This window comes from Chanodichthys erythropterus, chromosome 24 (assembly GCF_024489055.1).
Source record: "Chanodichthys erythropterus isolate Z2021 chromosome 24, ASM2448905v1, whole genome shotgun sequence".
In the NCBI taxonomy this organism is placed as follows: Eukaryota; Metazoa; Chordata; class Actinopteri; order Cypriniformes; family Xenocyprididae; genus Chanodichthys; species Chanodichthys erythropterus.
The window spans coordinates 27,825,410-27,838,447 of record NC_090244.1 but is presented as its reverse complement, the minus strand read 5'-3'; the positions used below and the strand labels follow the sequence as shown (position 1 = coordinate 27,838,447).

The following is a 13,038-nucleotide window of genomic DNA, read 5'->3' as shown; positions in this document are numbered from 1 at the left end:
ACATTTGAAATGAGTGCGCACCTTCACGGAGAGAAGACAGATTCATAATTTCACGGATTAATAAATTATATTCTGCTCTGTACCCTATAAAAACTATTACGTTACAGCCAGAGAGGACTGCGACTGGAACTCATCATCATTTTAACTTTTGGTACCACTTTTGACATATTTGCAAAAAATAAATGATTGTGATTAATGTTACGCTTGTTTGTCTGTTTTTCATTTATTAACAGTATGTAGTTTTAAGAAATTGTTATGGGTAGGTTTAGGGGTAGGTGTAGGATAAGTGGCTCAAAATATCGTTTTAATGTCATATTTTTACTAAAATTGTCATTTTCCTACACATTTTTGTCCATTATGATTTATTCTTTTAACATTATGTATAGAATGGGTAGGTTTAGGTTCGGGGTGGGGTTTAGGGATATTACATTCATCTAAAAATGTTAAAAAGGGAACATTTATATATATTTTATACATATATTTTTATGACATGAAAGATTCGTAAATATTTTACGTTTTATTCGCAGTAAAAACGTAAGTATGTTTACGTTTTGGTGCCATAATTACGTCAGTATTTGTACGTTTTAACACCATTCAAAACGTACAAATATGTACGTTTTGTGTCTTTTAAAGTTACGTATTAATAACTACGTATTAACAATGAGACCAGGCTGGATAATGACAGCGTAGCTTGTCAGTGATCATTAAATGAATTCGCTTTGGCTTCATATATATATTTCATTCTTATTCTGTTCTGAATCCTATTAAATTGAAAGGATCTTTTGTTGAGCGAGGGGAACTAAAATAGCCAGTATCTAATGGCAGAGCAAGAGGAACATGCAAACACATTAATTTTCTAACAAGCTTCTACACGACACACACAGTCAGATACATGTTAACAGGAATGGCAGTTATATTTACATCATTTATATTCTGATTTATAAATCAGATAAAAATATCCACAGGTGTGTGATCACAGTAAGTCGACAAATGCACGCTACAACATTTTTCATCTTTGTGTTATTTTTCTCCAGATGTTGACCAATAAAAATGTTTTGTACTGTTTTAAACTAAAGTTGTGGCTATCTCATAACCGCCTCGCACAAGCGCTGCATAATGTGGACATCTGCTGTTGTTGTTCTGTCTCTTTAGTTTAGTTTTCTACTGTGAAACAACAGCCCGGGCCAGCGCTAGTGCAAAACACTTTCAGTGTGCATGTGCGACCTGTGTGGCAAGGTTAAATCAGAGTACGGTTCTAGAGACGAAATTTACAGCTTGAGAACTATGGGGATGATTAGAAGACCATGATTGATAAGGGCCAATGGAGGGAATTTGGCCAGGACACCGGGTTCCACCATACTCTTTACAAGAAGTGCCATGGGATTTTTACAGACCACAGAGAGTCAGGACCTCAGTTTAAGGTCTCATCTGAAGGAGGGTGCTTGTTACACTATACTGGGGCACTGGGAACACGCAGCGCCCATATAGCTTCAGTTGGTGACCAGTGTTGAGCTACAGGGTGATTTGACTGTGACTAATTTAGAAAGAAGAGATTTTGTTGCTCAGCACATACTGTTATGATCTTCTCCAGTAGGGTTGGGAGAGAGAGTAACAGGCTAAATTATTTTGAAAATAATAACAATAGTAAAACTAAACATGGAGGAATCACTTCAGTCCTCTGCCCCAGAAATACGACAATCGCTTGAGTTGGCAGAAGTAACAGTTTATTGAATTTCACAAAATACAGATAAACAAGAAAAGGAAAGCATTAAATGTCTTCAGGAGAAAGCCAGGCAAAAACAACAAACAAAACATCATCTTACTGATAGAGGGAGTACAAATAACCTATTCAGGTAAAAGCAAAGAAATAAACAACACAAGCTTTCTTTAACTCCCTTACTAACTAAAAACAGGGATAAACATTAGATACAAAAGAAATTAGCACCCTCTTCCTACTGCTTCCAACCATTAAACTAAAAGATACAATGGCTTAATATACTGTAACCAGGGATGTGCACAGACATTTTGGGGGGCAGGGGCTCAAGTGGAAAAAAGGGCACTTCTCATAATTATTAAAAAAAAAAAAGAGAGATAAACCCTTAAATATATTAGGACAACTCTGACTTCCTTATCAATTTATTTTAATTCCCTCACACTCATGCAATAGTTTCATACAGATTTCTACAAATGAATCAGTTCACACAGAGACCATGTTCTTCTTTAGTATTCACTAGGTGACAAGATCAGGCAACAGCAAAGGAAACTATGCGACAATGTGCATGTTTTCCACACTACTATTTTCAAGCTATATATTTAGAATAAATGACTGCACCAAGGAGAGGGACATAGTTTCACTAATAATTTGTTTATTTTGCACAAATCAATAAATCATTTTAATTCTTTTGGTTATTGGAATACTTTTTTCATGTAGTGGATAATTTTAAGATTTTGGTCTATTTTTGCTTATGTCTTCTTTTACTCTAATGGAAAGAAAACTTAACCCTAACCCTACACATTTAGATGATGTTTGTTTTAAACCTACCATCCGTCTGTTTGCATCTGTAGATTTATTCTAAATGAACCAAAACAAGCTAATCTGCATATTTAAACACATCAAGAGTTTTTGAAATGTTGTAAATACATATATATTAGAACAAATGCCAAAAGCCTGCTGATTTTTGTTGTTACACAGAACAGCACGATCAAATCCATGATCAAATTATAGATTAGATCAGATGCGTTGCTGGTGGTCAAACTATTAACGCGGCGTTAAAGGTATATAATCTCACCCTTAAATAGTTTCACAAATTTCCCGTTTGTTAACATAGGCTACCTGAAAGAAATGCATAGGATGGATCCATCTAGGGCTTTTTCTTTTTCGTTTCTCATCGCCAGACAGCAGTTGTATTTTCCCAGGAATACATGTCACAAGTTTTCAGCCAGCAGCAAACATGAGGTGAGGTGGGGCGGGGCGCGCGTGTCGCGGAGGGAGGCCATCTATACTTGTCTAAACTGGACAAAGCCGACCTGATATAGCCTAGTATTTATTTATTTTTTTATTCAGTAAATATATTTTTGACAAGGAAGCTGTGTGTTAACAGGAATATATATGCATTTATTAAAAACAAACAAACAAAAACATGTTTCTCTCGAGGAAGAAAAAGGGCAGGGGCTCAAGCCCCCTTTTATGTCTATGTGTGCACGTGCCTGACTGTAACAAAGAAACAGACTTGGATAGAAACTCACTATCTGTATCACAGCAGACAACAGGGAATTCAGAGTTTACTTTTAACAGGAAAACACAACTTTTCAGATTCAACAGGATTAAAGATCTCTCAAGGCTGGTGATCAACATGAATACTGGATAACACTTAACTCACAGCAGAAGAACACACAAGTTCTCAATTTCAACAGAATTAAGGAGTTCTCAAAGCACAAGTCTGGAGCAGGGGAGAAGTGAACCTCTCTCCATTACTGTTTCTTCTGCTCTCTTACACAGATCGGTCTCTGCAGCACACTCTCAATGATGAGCTTCAGCTCTGGACAGTTAGTGACTGCTGAACAAGCAGATTGAGAGAGAGTTAAAAATAAACACACCTCAATCATGAATATTATTACATTACAGCCTCAGAATGTAATAAAACAAGTCAAGTCAGTGATAATAGGACAATTAATGGACAGGGATTATTTTGGCTTTACAGCAGCTCCAGAAAAAAAGAAAAAAAAGTTTTTGATTGAATCACTTCCATTGTAAACATCCCTAATTATTAATACACAACAAACGTTTTCCACTAGAATTTTTAACTTAAGCCAATTGGGAGAATTACATTAATTCAAAGCAATATTTTGAGTTGATCCAACATAATGTTTTAAGTAAGGTGAAGACGTTTTTTTTTTTGCCACAATAAAAACACATTTCTAAGTAACATGAACTTAATAATTGTCAACATGAATGCAACTATTTAAGTTGATCCAACATAATGTTTTAAGTAAGGTGAAGATGCTTTTTGGACACATTTCTAAGTAACATGAACTTACCAAGCACCGCTTGTCACGCAAATCTCCAAAAACCCACATTAACAGAAACTCTTCTAAATTAGCATAACAAAACCCTAAATCTCCCTTACCATTAATCTTGTGCAAAAAAACATTATATAACACTTAATTTTAGCATTTACTCTCAAGTGCCATGGGCAAAGCATGATGGGAAATATAAATCCAGCCCAGTTTCACTTAACTTAAGTTCGTCTAAATTAAAAGAAGTGTTCATACAACTCAAAACAATGACGCACGTTTACACGTCATCAGACTGTATTTTACATTAACAGAACTTAAATACATTTTTGATTAACTGAAAATGTTAAACTATGACAAGTCATGATAGTATATAGAATCAATAGGCATAATTTGTGTGTCATCCAAGCTCAATAAAATAACAATTACAAGTAAAAAGTCTAACAGCATTTCAGAACTTGAACAACAATATATATATATATATTTTTTAAGTACTGACTAAAGATCCCCTGAATTAGTTTTTAGAGGCTGCTTAAATGACACCTTTTCAACTGAAAACAGAAGACATTTTATGCGTTCTTGTCATTCATTTGCATGTTTAGTCTATAGGTATGTGCGTTTGAATGTGTATGTGTGCAGACATTGCAAAATTACTTGTCTGGCATAATTATAAAAGAATTATAGATACATATTAAAAATACAAATGAACTACTTATTTCAGACTGCGGTGATGTGGTTTCACTGCATGGATCTTCATGTGTATCTTCAGGTAGCGTTTCATAGTGAAACTCTTTCCACACTGATCACACGTGTGCAGCTTCTCTCTGCTGTGAAACCTCTCGTGTGTTTTCAGATCTGCTGACTGCCTGAATCTCTTGTCACAATGTGAACACTTGTAAGGTTTTTCTCCAATGTGGATCCTCTCATGTGTTTTCAGATCTGCTGACTGCCTGAATCTCTTGCCACAGTATGAACACTTGTAAGATTTGTCTCCAGTGTGAATTCTCTGGTGTTGTTTTAAATGTTTCCCTGAAGTAAAAGTCTTTTCACACTCAAAGCACATGAACTCTCTCACACCAGTGTGCATTTTCTGATGATCTTTTAAACTCTGCCGCAGTGAAAAACTCCTTCCACACACAGAACATGAATGTGGTTTCTCCTTCGTATGAACTACCTGGTGTGTCTTCAGATTTGACGACTTAATAAATGTTTTTCCACATTGATCGCACGTGAACGGCTTCTCTCCGGTGTGAAGTCTCGTGTGTTCTTTAAGGTGTGATGATTGTGTGAAACTCATCCCACACTGATCACATGTGAACGGCTTCTCTCCGGTGTGGATCCTCATGTGAATGTCAAGAGTTTGCTTTGTTGAGAAATTCTTTCCACACTGAGTGCAGGTTGTAGATTTCTTGGCTCTTGTTTTCTTTAAAACTGTCTTCGAGCGACTCAAAGGTTTTTCTACAGATTTGTCATGATGTTTCTCATCCACTACACTCAGTTCACTCTCCTCCTCCATCAGGTCTGAAATGAAAGAGAGAGAGAAAAAAAAAATCATATTGAGTGAATGGAGATAAAAGTAAGCCCTGATGTAACAGCAGAAAATGGACAACTTCTATAAAATGTCATAAATTAATTAAGACTATCGATCTTCTGATTGTTATTTTTAAAACATTATAGCCACGAATCCCATGTTTCTGTAGTGAGAACTATTCATTGATAAATGACACAATGATCTAATGTAGATAATTGTGGGGCAGTAGCGGCCTAATGGTGAGACAGCCAGACTGGTAACCTGAAGGCTGAGGGTTCAAATCTCAATACCAGCAGGACATGACTGATGTGCCCCTGTGAATGCTGCCCACTGCTCCAGCAGTGTGTGTGTGTGTGTGTGTGTGTTCACTACTCACTACCCCTACATGTGTGCACTAACTTGGGTTAATGCAGAGGACAAATTTCGAGTATGGGTTATCATACTTGGCCTTCACATGTCACTTTAATCAATATCTCACAACATTTCCCCACCAGCGTATTTAAAAAATAAATAAATAAAAAAAAAGTGCCAGTATTTTTGATCATTTTCACAAAAATGTCATGGCCCACAGAATATTTTGTTGTATGAATATCTTAGCATGCAATATGTCAAAAAAGTATTGATGCAAAACTTGGGAAAATGAGATCCAGGCTGATGATAAAGTTGATGAAAAATTATTTATTCATTACAATTAAATTTAGCCTCACCCGCAACTTTAATCGAAAAGGAAAATACTTAATAAAACAAAAAGGTAAAATAACCATCATAAAGGAGTAGTCAATAGTTAAAGATAAATTCAGAGTATTGTAAAATCCAGAGTATTGTATCTAATAGATGAAAATCAAAAATAATTAAAACATTAAGACATTCGCAGATAAGAGAGAAGAAGCAGAAACCAAGGAGAGCAAAGGAGAGAAAAAGCTCAATTATCAACAACTCAGTCCATATTATACTATAAGCATACAGGGAAATTCCCAACCCACTCAAACTGATGTTTTTGTTAAAATGAAAAAGGTTAATTTCACCCATTACGTCGTCCACTTCTTCAGTGTCAAAAATAGTTGTTTTAACCCTTAGGGAATTTTGCAAATTTTAAAAAACATCACTTCTGCAGTACTTGGCAGGCGTCCATCTAACCACAAACGTGTCAGCGTGACCTGTCACACTGGAGCACTTGAAGAACAACTGAACATAACAAGCATACTCTTAAATATAAAATAAGAACAACCATAAGGATTGAAAATATGATAAGAATTAATATATATAAATTAGAAGTACATAAATATATGAAATCAAAAGTAAAACTGATAAATCATATAAGAATCACGTCATGAAGACGTCATGAAGACGTGTGACCAACAGAAGATCAAGACGTCAGCTGAATTAAAAGAAGGCAATAATTTTGCAGTCAAGTGGAGTGGGTTGTATATTTTTACATTCTGGAGTTATCGTTATTTGCTATACAAAGGGGCTTGTTTTGAATTATTACACTTATATCGACAAGTTGTCACCCCATTAATTATTCTAAATCTAAATTATTTTCCTTCATTCTACCTAGTAGTGCCTAGTAGTATAACCTGTAACTATGAAGAGCTGTGCACTGGTGTACGAGCAAACTGTCGCTTCCACGCTACTAGAACTACCACCAATTTGCCCAATTTATGAGCGGCCCACTGGGAATTCTCCCAAATCGTTTGAATGCCACTCTGGACCTGTACATTATTACATAATATAATAAAGAATGTGCATTTGAGGATGTACTAGTGGTTGCATGCTGATTTTTTATTTATTTATTTTTTTACATTGCAGAATTGGGAGGAAAAAAACAACAACACATCATTGTGTATTGAATGTTATGAATGAATAAACACCAACCTCTTTGTTCTTCTGTATCTTCAGTGTGTTTCATTCTGCAGGGTTCTAGATCACTCATGTTCTCACTGTCCTCTTTAATAAACTCAGTATTTGCAGCTCTTCCTGATGCTCTGATGGGAATATTCCAGCATCTATTGGAGAATTACTGTGGGAGGAGCTTAACTGATGATAAACTGCACTGGGAGGAACTGATCTGTCAAAATTAAAAATATATCAGTAACTAAGTTTGTTCTATATCGATGTCTTGATAGCAGATATAAATAATGTAAATCTTCCAAATATAAATAATGGTCATATAAACAGTTGAAAGCATGAATACAGAAATATATGTACATATTTGTAGTCAACAAATATACTCAAGTCTGTTGACACCAAAAAAATTAGCTTTAAGTGCCAATTTACAGCAGATCTGAAGACATCACCATAATAAATGAGGTGAAAACAGGAACCATTGACATGAAATGAAGAGTGTTTTCAGCAGCTCTGTTAATATGGATGATCCTCAGACTATCAACACTCATTCAACAAGACATTCAGATCATCAGCAGATATCACTTTATTCTGAGTGTTTAACTGTTAGAAACACATTATTTGAGTCAGGATATATGAGAACAGACTATGAAAGACAAGAAAGACAATAAAGCCCCAAGAAGCCGTGGTTAACAGTTAATTTTTAAGGGGCCTTAAACCCCCTTAGCTGTTATCCACTGTAAACCATGGCTTAGGGATGCTCCGATCTGCCTTTTTCACTTCCGATACTGATTCCGATACCTGGGATTAAGTATTTTGACATACCGATTCGATATTCAAGGAATAGCCCAATTTAAAAAAAATGTGCTAAATTACCTAATAAATTGTATGCCTCACTGTGTGAAAGAAACTGGGATCCTTCTTTTGTGCAATGCATCAGGCTTACATTAAACATTACTTTCCTAACTTTGTAAAACAAAATAACAAACAGACACACATGTAATTAATTATTTATTAAATAATTGTGCATCAGTGCAACAACTGTAAATAAACCAAAAGCTTCACCAGCTTGGTAGACATTCAAAATAAACAGTCCAATGAGTCCAGCTGACTCATTCATCCATGACTCATGGCTTGTTATTCATGGATGTTTGAGTCATACATGACAGACTAAATATTTTAATATACAGTATCTATCTATCTATCTATCTATATCTATATCTATATATATATATATATATATACACACATACACACACTATAAAATTAAGACATGTAATTTATTTTAAATGTATTAATGAGGCAGCAACATATAGTGTAATGATCAGCCAAATTGGTTGAGTCACAAGATTTAAAATGGGATTTTACTGTGTGAGTTTGTTAGTGGTTAAAAGAATAAGACATAAAACAGTAATAATAAGAATTGTGTATTTACAATATTCACAGGAACTTTAAAACAACACAATAAAACCAGGAAAACTCAGTCTGTTAAAAGCATACAATCCAAAGTACCATACCCTAAAACAGTCCAAGAATCCTAGTGTTCTGATAAAGTCCCAATGTGACTGTCCACCAGTGTATGTCCACGGAAGTGATAATCCAAAGGTTGTAAAGTTGTGACTGAAGAGGTAACTCCACAATCCAGTGTTAAGCCGCGGTCACACTAGACTTTGAACGTGCGAAATTTATTCTGATGCTGTAACGGTCGTGATATGACGTCACGGTCTACAGGGTCTTTTTTATAAACATGAATTCAACACATAACTTAAAGAAATACATTTAAAATGTAAAAATATAGAATCTACTCGACTTTACTGCAAAAATATAATTCTTTTAATTCAGCCAAGAGGTCATGCCGTGACGAATCGATCTTCTACTGGTCGCACGTCTTCACGTGATGCGAATTCGCAGGTCAGAGTTCACCAAACTTTAACTTTGGAACGCAGCTAAATGCGAAATTTTTCGCACGAGCTTGCGTTTCCGGTCTGACGCATTCGCATGCGTTTGAATGGAAGTCAATGGAACGAAAAGTGCAGTGTGACCGCCCCTTTAGTGAGTCTTTTGTTTGTTTGCCATGCTGTTCTCTTTATACAGATGTTTTACCTGCTTCCTGTCATGTGACTGGTCAACCATTCATTTCTTAAAGACATACACACTTAAAATGTTAAGAGGAATAAAATGGACTAAAAAAACATGTAAACCAATTAAAACTCTATTATACATAAAATCATTGTAATAAATAGAGCGAAAAAACATAGTCCCGTCCCGTTGATGGTTCGTTGGTGATGATGCAGGGTGATGAGAAGGTTCTTTCTGATGACGTTACACACTTGGCAGTCTCCCACATACCGCCAGACATCCTTACGGACCGTTGGCCACCAGGCGACCTCCAGGACGCTGAGAAGAGTTTTCAGCCGACCATGATGTCTCTCCGTTGTCCTTTCGTGGAGGCTCTGTAGCGTTTGTTTGATCAAGGGCTTTGGAACGACAAACTGCAGTCGGTACTGGCCGTCCTTGCACTTGATCCGTCGGTACAGCAAGCCCTGGTTGTTGATCACTGTGATCCTGTCGGTCTGGGGTGTGGAAGAGATGATGGTGAGTGTGTCATCATCCTGTTGTGTGCTGTTGGCTTCCTCTCTGGAGAAGGGAAGAACAGAGAAGAAGTAGCTGACATCTGGCCCTAATGATGTCTTGGTACAGCTAATTCCTTGCTCGGTTGTGTTGTCCATCTGTGAAGGTGTTGGATGGTTGAACAGTCAGTGGGAGGTGTAGATGGTGGGAGGCACAGGGTTGGAGGTCTCTGCAGGAGTTGGGACAGTGGCTTCCGGAAGTTTCTTTTCCTTAAGTTGTTTTGCCCACTGTTTGTCTCTCCTCCGAAAGCATTTCTAATGCCGCCATAGCCTCTTTCACATATTCCTCCATCTTATTGAATCTTACATCCACAGCCTCTTTAAACACACTTCACGGTTAAAATGATTTTCAGCACAGTCATTAAAATCCTTCTCCAGTTTTAAAACAAGGTTTTTAAGAGAAAGTACTTCAGCAAGAAGTTGTTCACAGTCACACTGGTGTAAAATCCATTCATCATTAAAATTGGCAGGTGTTTTAAATGGAGCAGCATTACTAGAATGAGTCGTTATCTTTTACCACTTTCTCAACACAGTTTTTTAAAATCTTAAACGTTCCCCGTACGGGCCACCATATTTAACGATCAGCCAATTTGGTTGAGTCACAAGATTTAAAATGGGGTCAGATTTTACTGTGCAAGTTTGTTAGTGGTTAAAAGAATGAGACATAAAACAGTAATGTTTAAATAAGAATTGTGTATTTACAATATTCACAGGAACTTTAAAACAACACAATAAAACCAGGAAAACTCAGTCTGTTAAAAGCATGCAGTCCAAAGTACCATACCCTAAAACAGTCCAAGAATCCTAGTGTGCTGATAAAGTCCCAATGTGAGTGTCCACCAGCGTATATACAAATGTCCATGGAAGTGATAATGTAAAGGTTTTAACGTTATGACTGGAGAGGTAACTCCGCAAATGGTAACTCCACAATCCAGTGTTAGTAAATCTTTTGTTTGTTTGCCATGCTGCTCTCTTTATACAGATGTTTTACCTGCTTCCTGTCATGTGACCAGTCACATGGCCAACCATTCATTTCTTAAAGACATACACACTTAAAATGTTAAAAGGAATAAAATGGACTAAAAGACATGTAAACCAATTAAAACCCTATTATACGTAAAATCATTGTAATGAATAGAGCGGTAAAACATGTATTTTATGTGACAGTGTCACAATAGGACAAAAAAAAAAAAAACCTATTAACAATCTTTCATTGCGCAAAAGTATTATAATATGAACGGCTCCCATACAGAGCGGCACAAAGCACTTGAAGCATCATGGAGTCATAGCGTGCAGCTGCAGTGCTCCACATTGAGAAATTAAAAGCACAAAGTGAAGACATATTGATGCCTGTATTGCCGTTATCTTTGTCAACAGATGAAGTATAATAATAGAAACACTGAATTATTTTGGCGAGAGTTTCATTGTGTTGTAACCAAACGTGACATGCTGAATGCTGAATTGAGAATGACTTGACAGCCGCAGCGGAGGGAGGCATTTACGTGAACTTTAATTTAACGACTTAAATATTAATCTGTACCTTAAATTAAACTATGGAATGGCTTCAGAATACTTGAAATACAGTGCACAGAAACTTTATGGTGCTTTTTAATGTTGCTGTGCCTTTTGTGGAGCTTAACAATAACACATAATACATGCACAATATCGGATTTGGATCGGACCCGTCCGGCCGATGGCAGTATCGGAGCCGATGACCGATCTTTTTGAAGACAAAAAATATGTATCAATGCAACTTTTATGAAGTAAAGTCATTAAAAGTCTTCCATCCGCTGGAAAAAAAATAGTCTTTGACCGTGAACAGCAACAGAAGTTACATTATTGCCATTAAAATTGTCTTTTTGAGCGAGTCGCTCAGTCGCAAAGACTTTTATATTGAAACTTGCTGTGAACACGGAACAAGATGCAAATGACAAATGCTTTGACGCTGTCAGTGTCAACAGGGCATGGGGAAACCCATTAAAAGGACAAGATCACAGCAGACATTCAAACAGATTTGAACATATGGCTGACCTGAAGGAAAATGCTAAATTTGAATGCAGGTAATACACTCGATCACTCGATATCTCTCTCACAATACTCTTCTAAATCGCTTGAATTAACTAAATCAATAGAGAACAAACATCTGTACATATTGCTAAGAGGGGTTGCTAAGACAGACGCAGCCAGCCACATACACACTCAGTGCGTAGCGATACTTCGGTCAGATTATGTTTTTGGGAACTTTTCAACGGCTTCGAACATAGCTCAACCAATCAGAATCAAGAGCCGGAATTATCTGTTTTATAATCTGTTATTTCTCACAATATGACACAGATAAAACATCAATAATACAAAAACAAACACCAATGACACTCATCTTCATCACCCACTACTGCTAAATAACTATGAATAAACTATAAAACATGGTTTGATTTTATGATGTCAATATTCATTGTAATAATGTAATTAGATCTTTAACATGTAAGCTTTTATCTGCAAAAACTGATATAACTCATATACAGAACCAATATTTATTTTATTTCTGTTTTTGACTATTACAACAACAGCACTGAACTAAAACTGAATAAAATTTGTTTTCAATACTGTAATTTGTGGAATTTCACTTGCATTCAAAACAAAACAATAAATAGGAGTCTAAAGGGGAGCAAATAGACCTTTTTCACATTTCTAGGTTTCTCAGAAGCGGAAGTCATCATAGTTGGGTAAAATTCTATAGTGGTGAATGAGAGAATACATGAAATATATATTTTTGTGTTTCCATTTGCTCAAATAGCAAAAGAAAAACTCCACAAAAGTGTTTTCACAACTTTCAAAAAGAGGAAAAAAAAGAGAGTGATTGATAACGGCAGTCAGAAGAGAGAAATATGTAATTTTTACCGTCACTCCCATTTGCTGAATTAGAAACACCCTCACAGCATTAACTAGATTTTTGTAATTTGATGCGAAGGTAATATAATACCAAGTATAGTGTTATAAATGTACATACGTTTATAAAAA

General features: G+C 36.0%; 1 protein-coding gene across 3 annotated transcripts; it reads right to left on the bottom strand.

Annotated features, from left to right (window-relative positions):
* Positions 1–1,716: 1,716 nt before the first annotated feature.
* On the bottom strand, positions 1,717–8,999 carry LOC137015104 (zinc finger protein 320-like). 3 transcript variants are annotated; one of them, XM_067379806.1, is made up of 4 exons: positions 8,908–8,999; positions 7,421–7,613; positions 4,727–5,535; positions 1,717–3,557 (listed from the first exon to the last, which is right to left on the bottom strand). In XM_067379806.1, the coding sequence occupies exons 2-3, from the start codon at positions 7,476–7,478 to the stop codon at positions 4,727–4,729; spliced, it is 867 nt and encodes a 288-aa protein (XP_067235907.1). In that variant the 5' UTR covers positions 7,479–7,613; positions 8,908–8,999; the 3' UTR covers positions 1,717–3,557. The 3 variants fall into 3 exon arrangements, with proteins under 3 accessions (XP_067235907.1, XP_067235906.1, XP_067235908.1); XM_067379805.1 differs by having other exon boundaries at positions 1,717–5,535; positions 7,421–7,608; XM_067379807.1 differs by lacking the exon at positions 7,421–7,613 and having other exon boundaries at positions 1,717–5,535; positions 8,908–8,993.
* Between the last annotated feature and the right edge of the window lie 4,039 nt (positions 9,000–13,038).

Coding starts and splice junctions, on each gene's coding strand:
- LOC137015104 (XM_067379806.1), bottom strand. CDS start 7,478: ATGAGTGATCTAGAACCCTGCAGAATGAAACACACTGAAGATACAGAA. Junction 5,536..7,420: donor AGATACAGAAGAACAAAGAG/GTTGGTGTTTAT, acceptor CTTTCATTTCAG/ACCTGATGGAGGAGGAGAGT.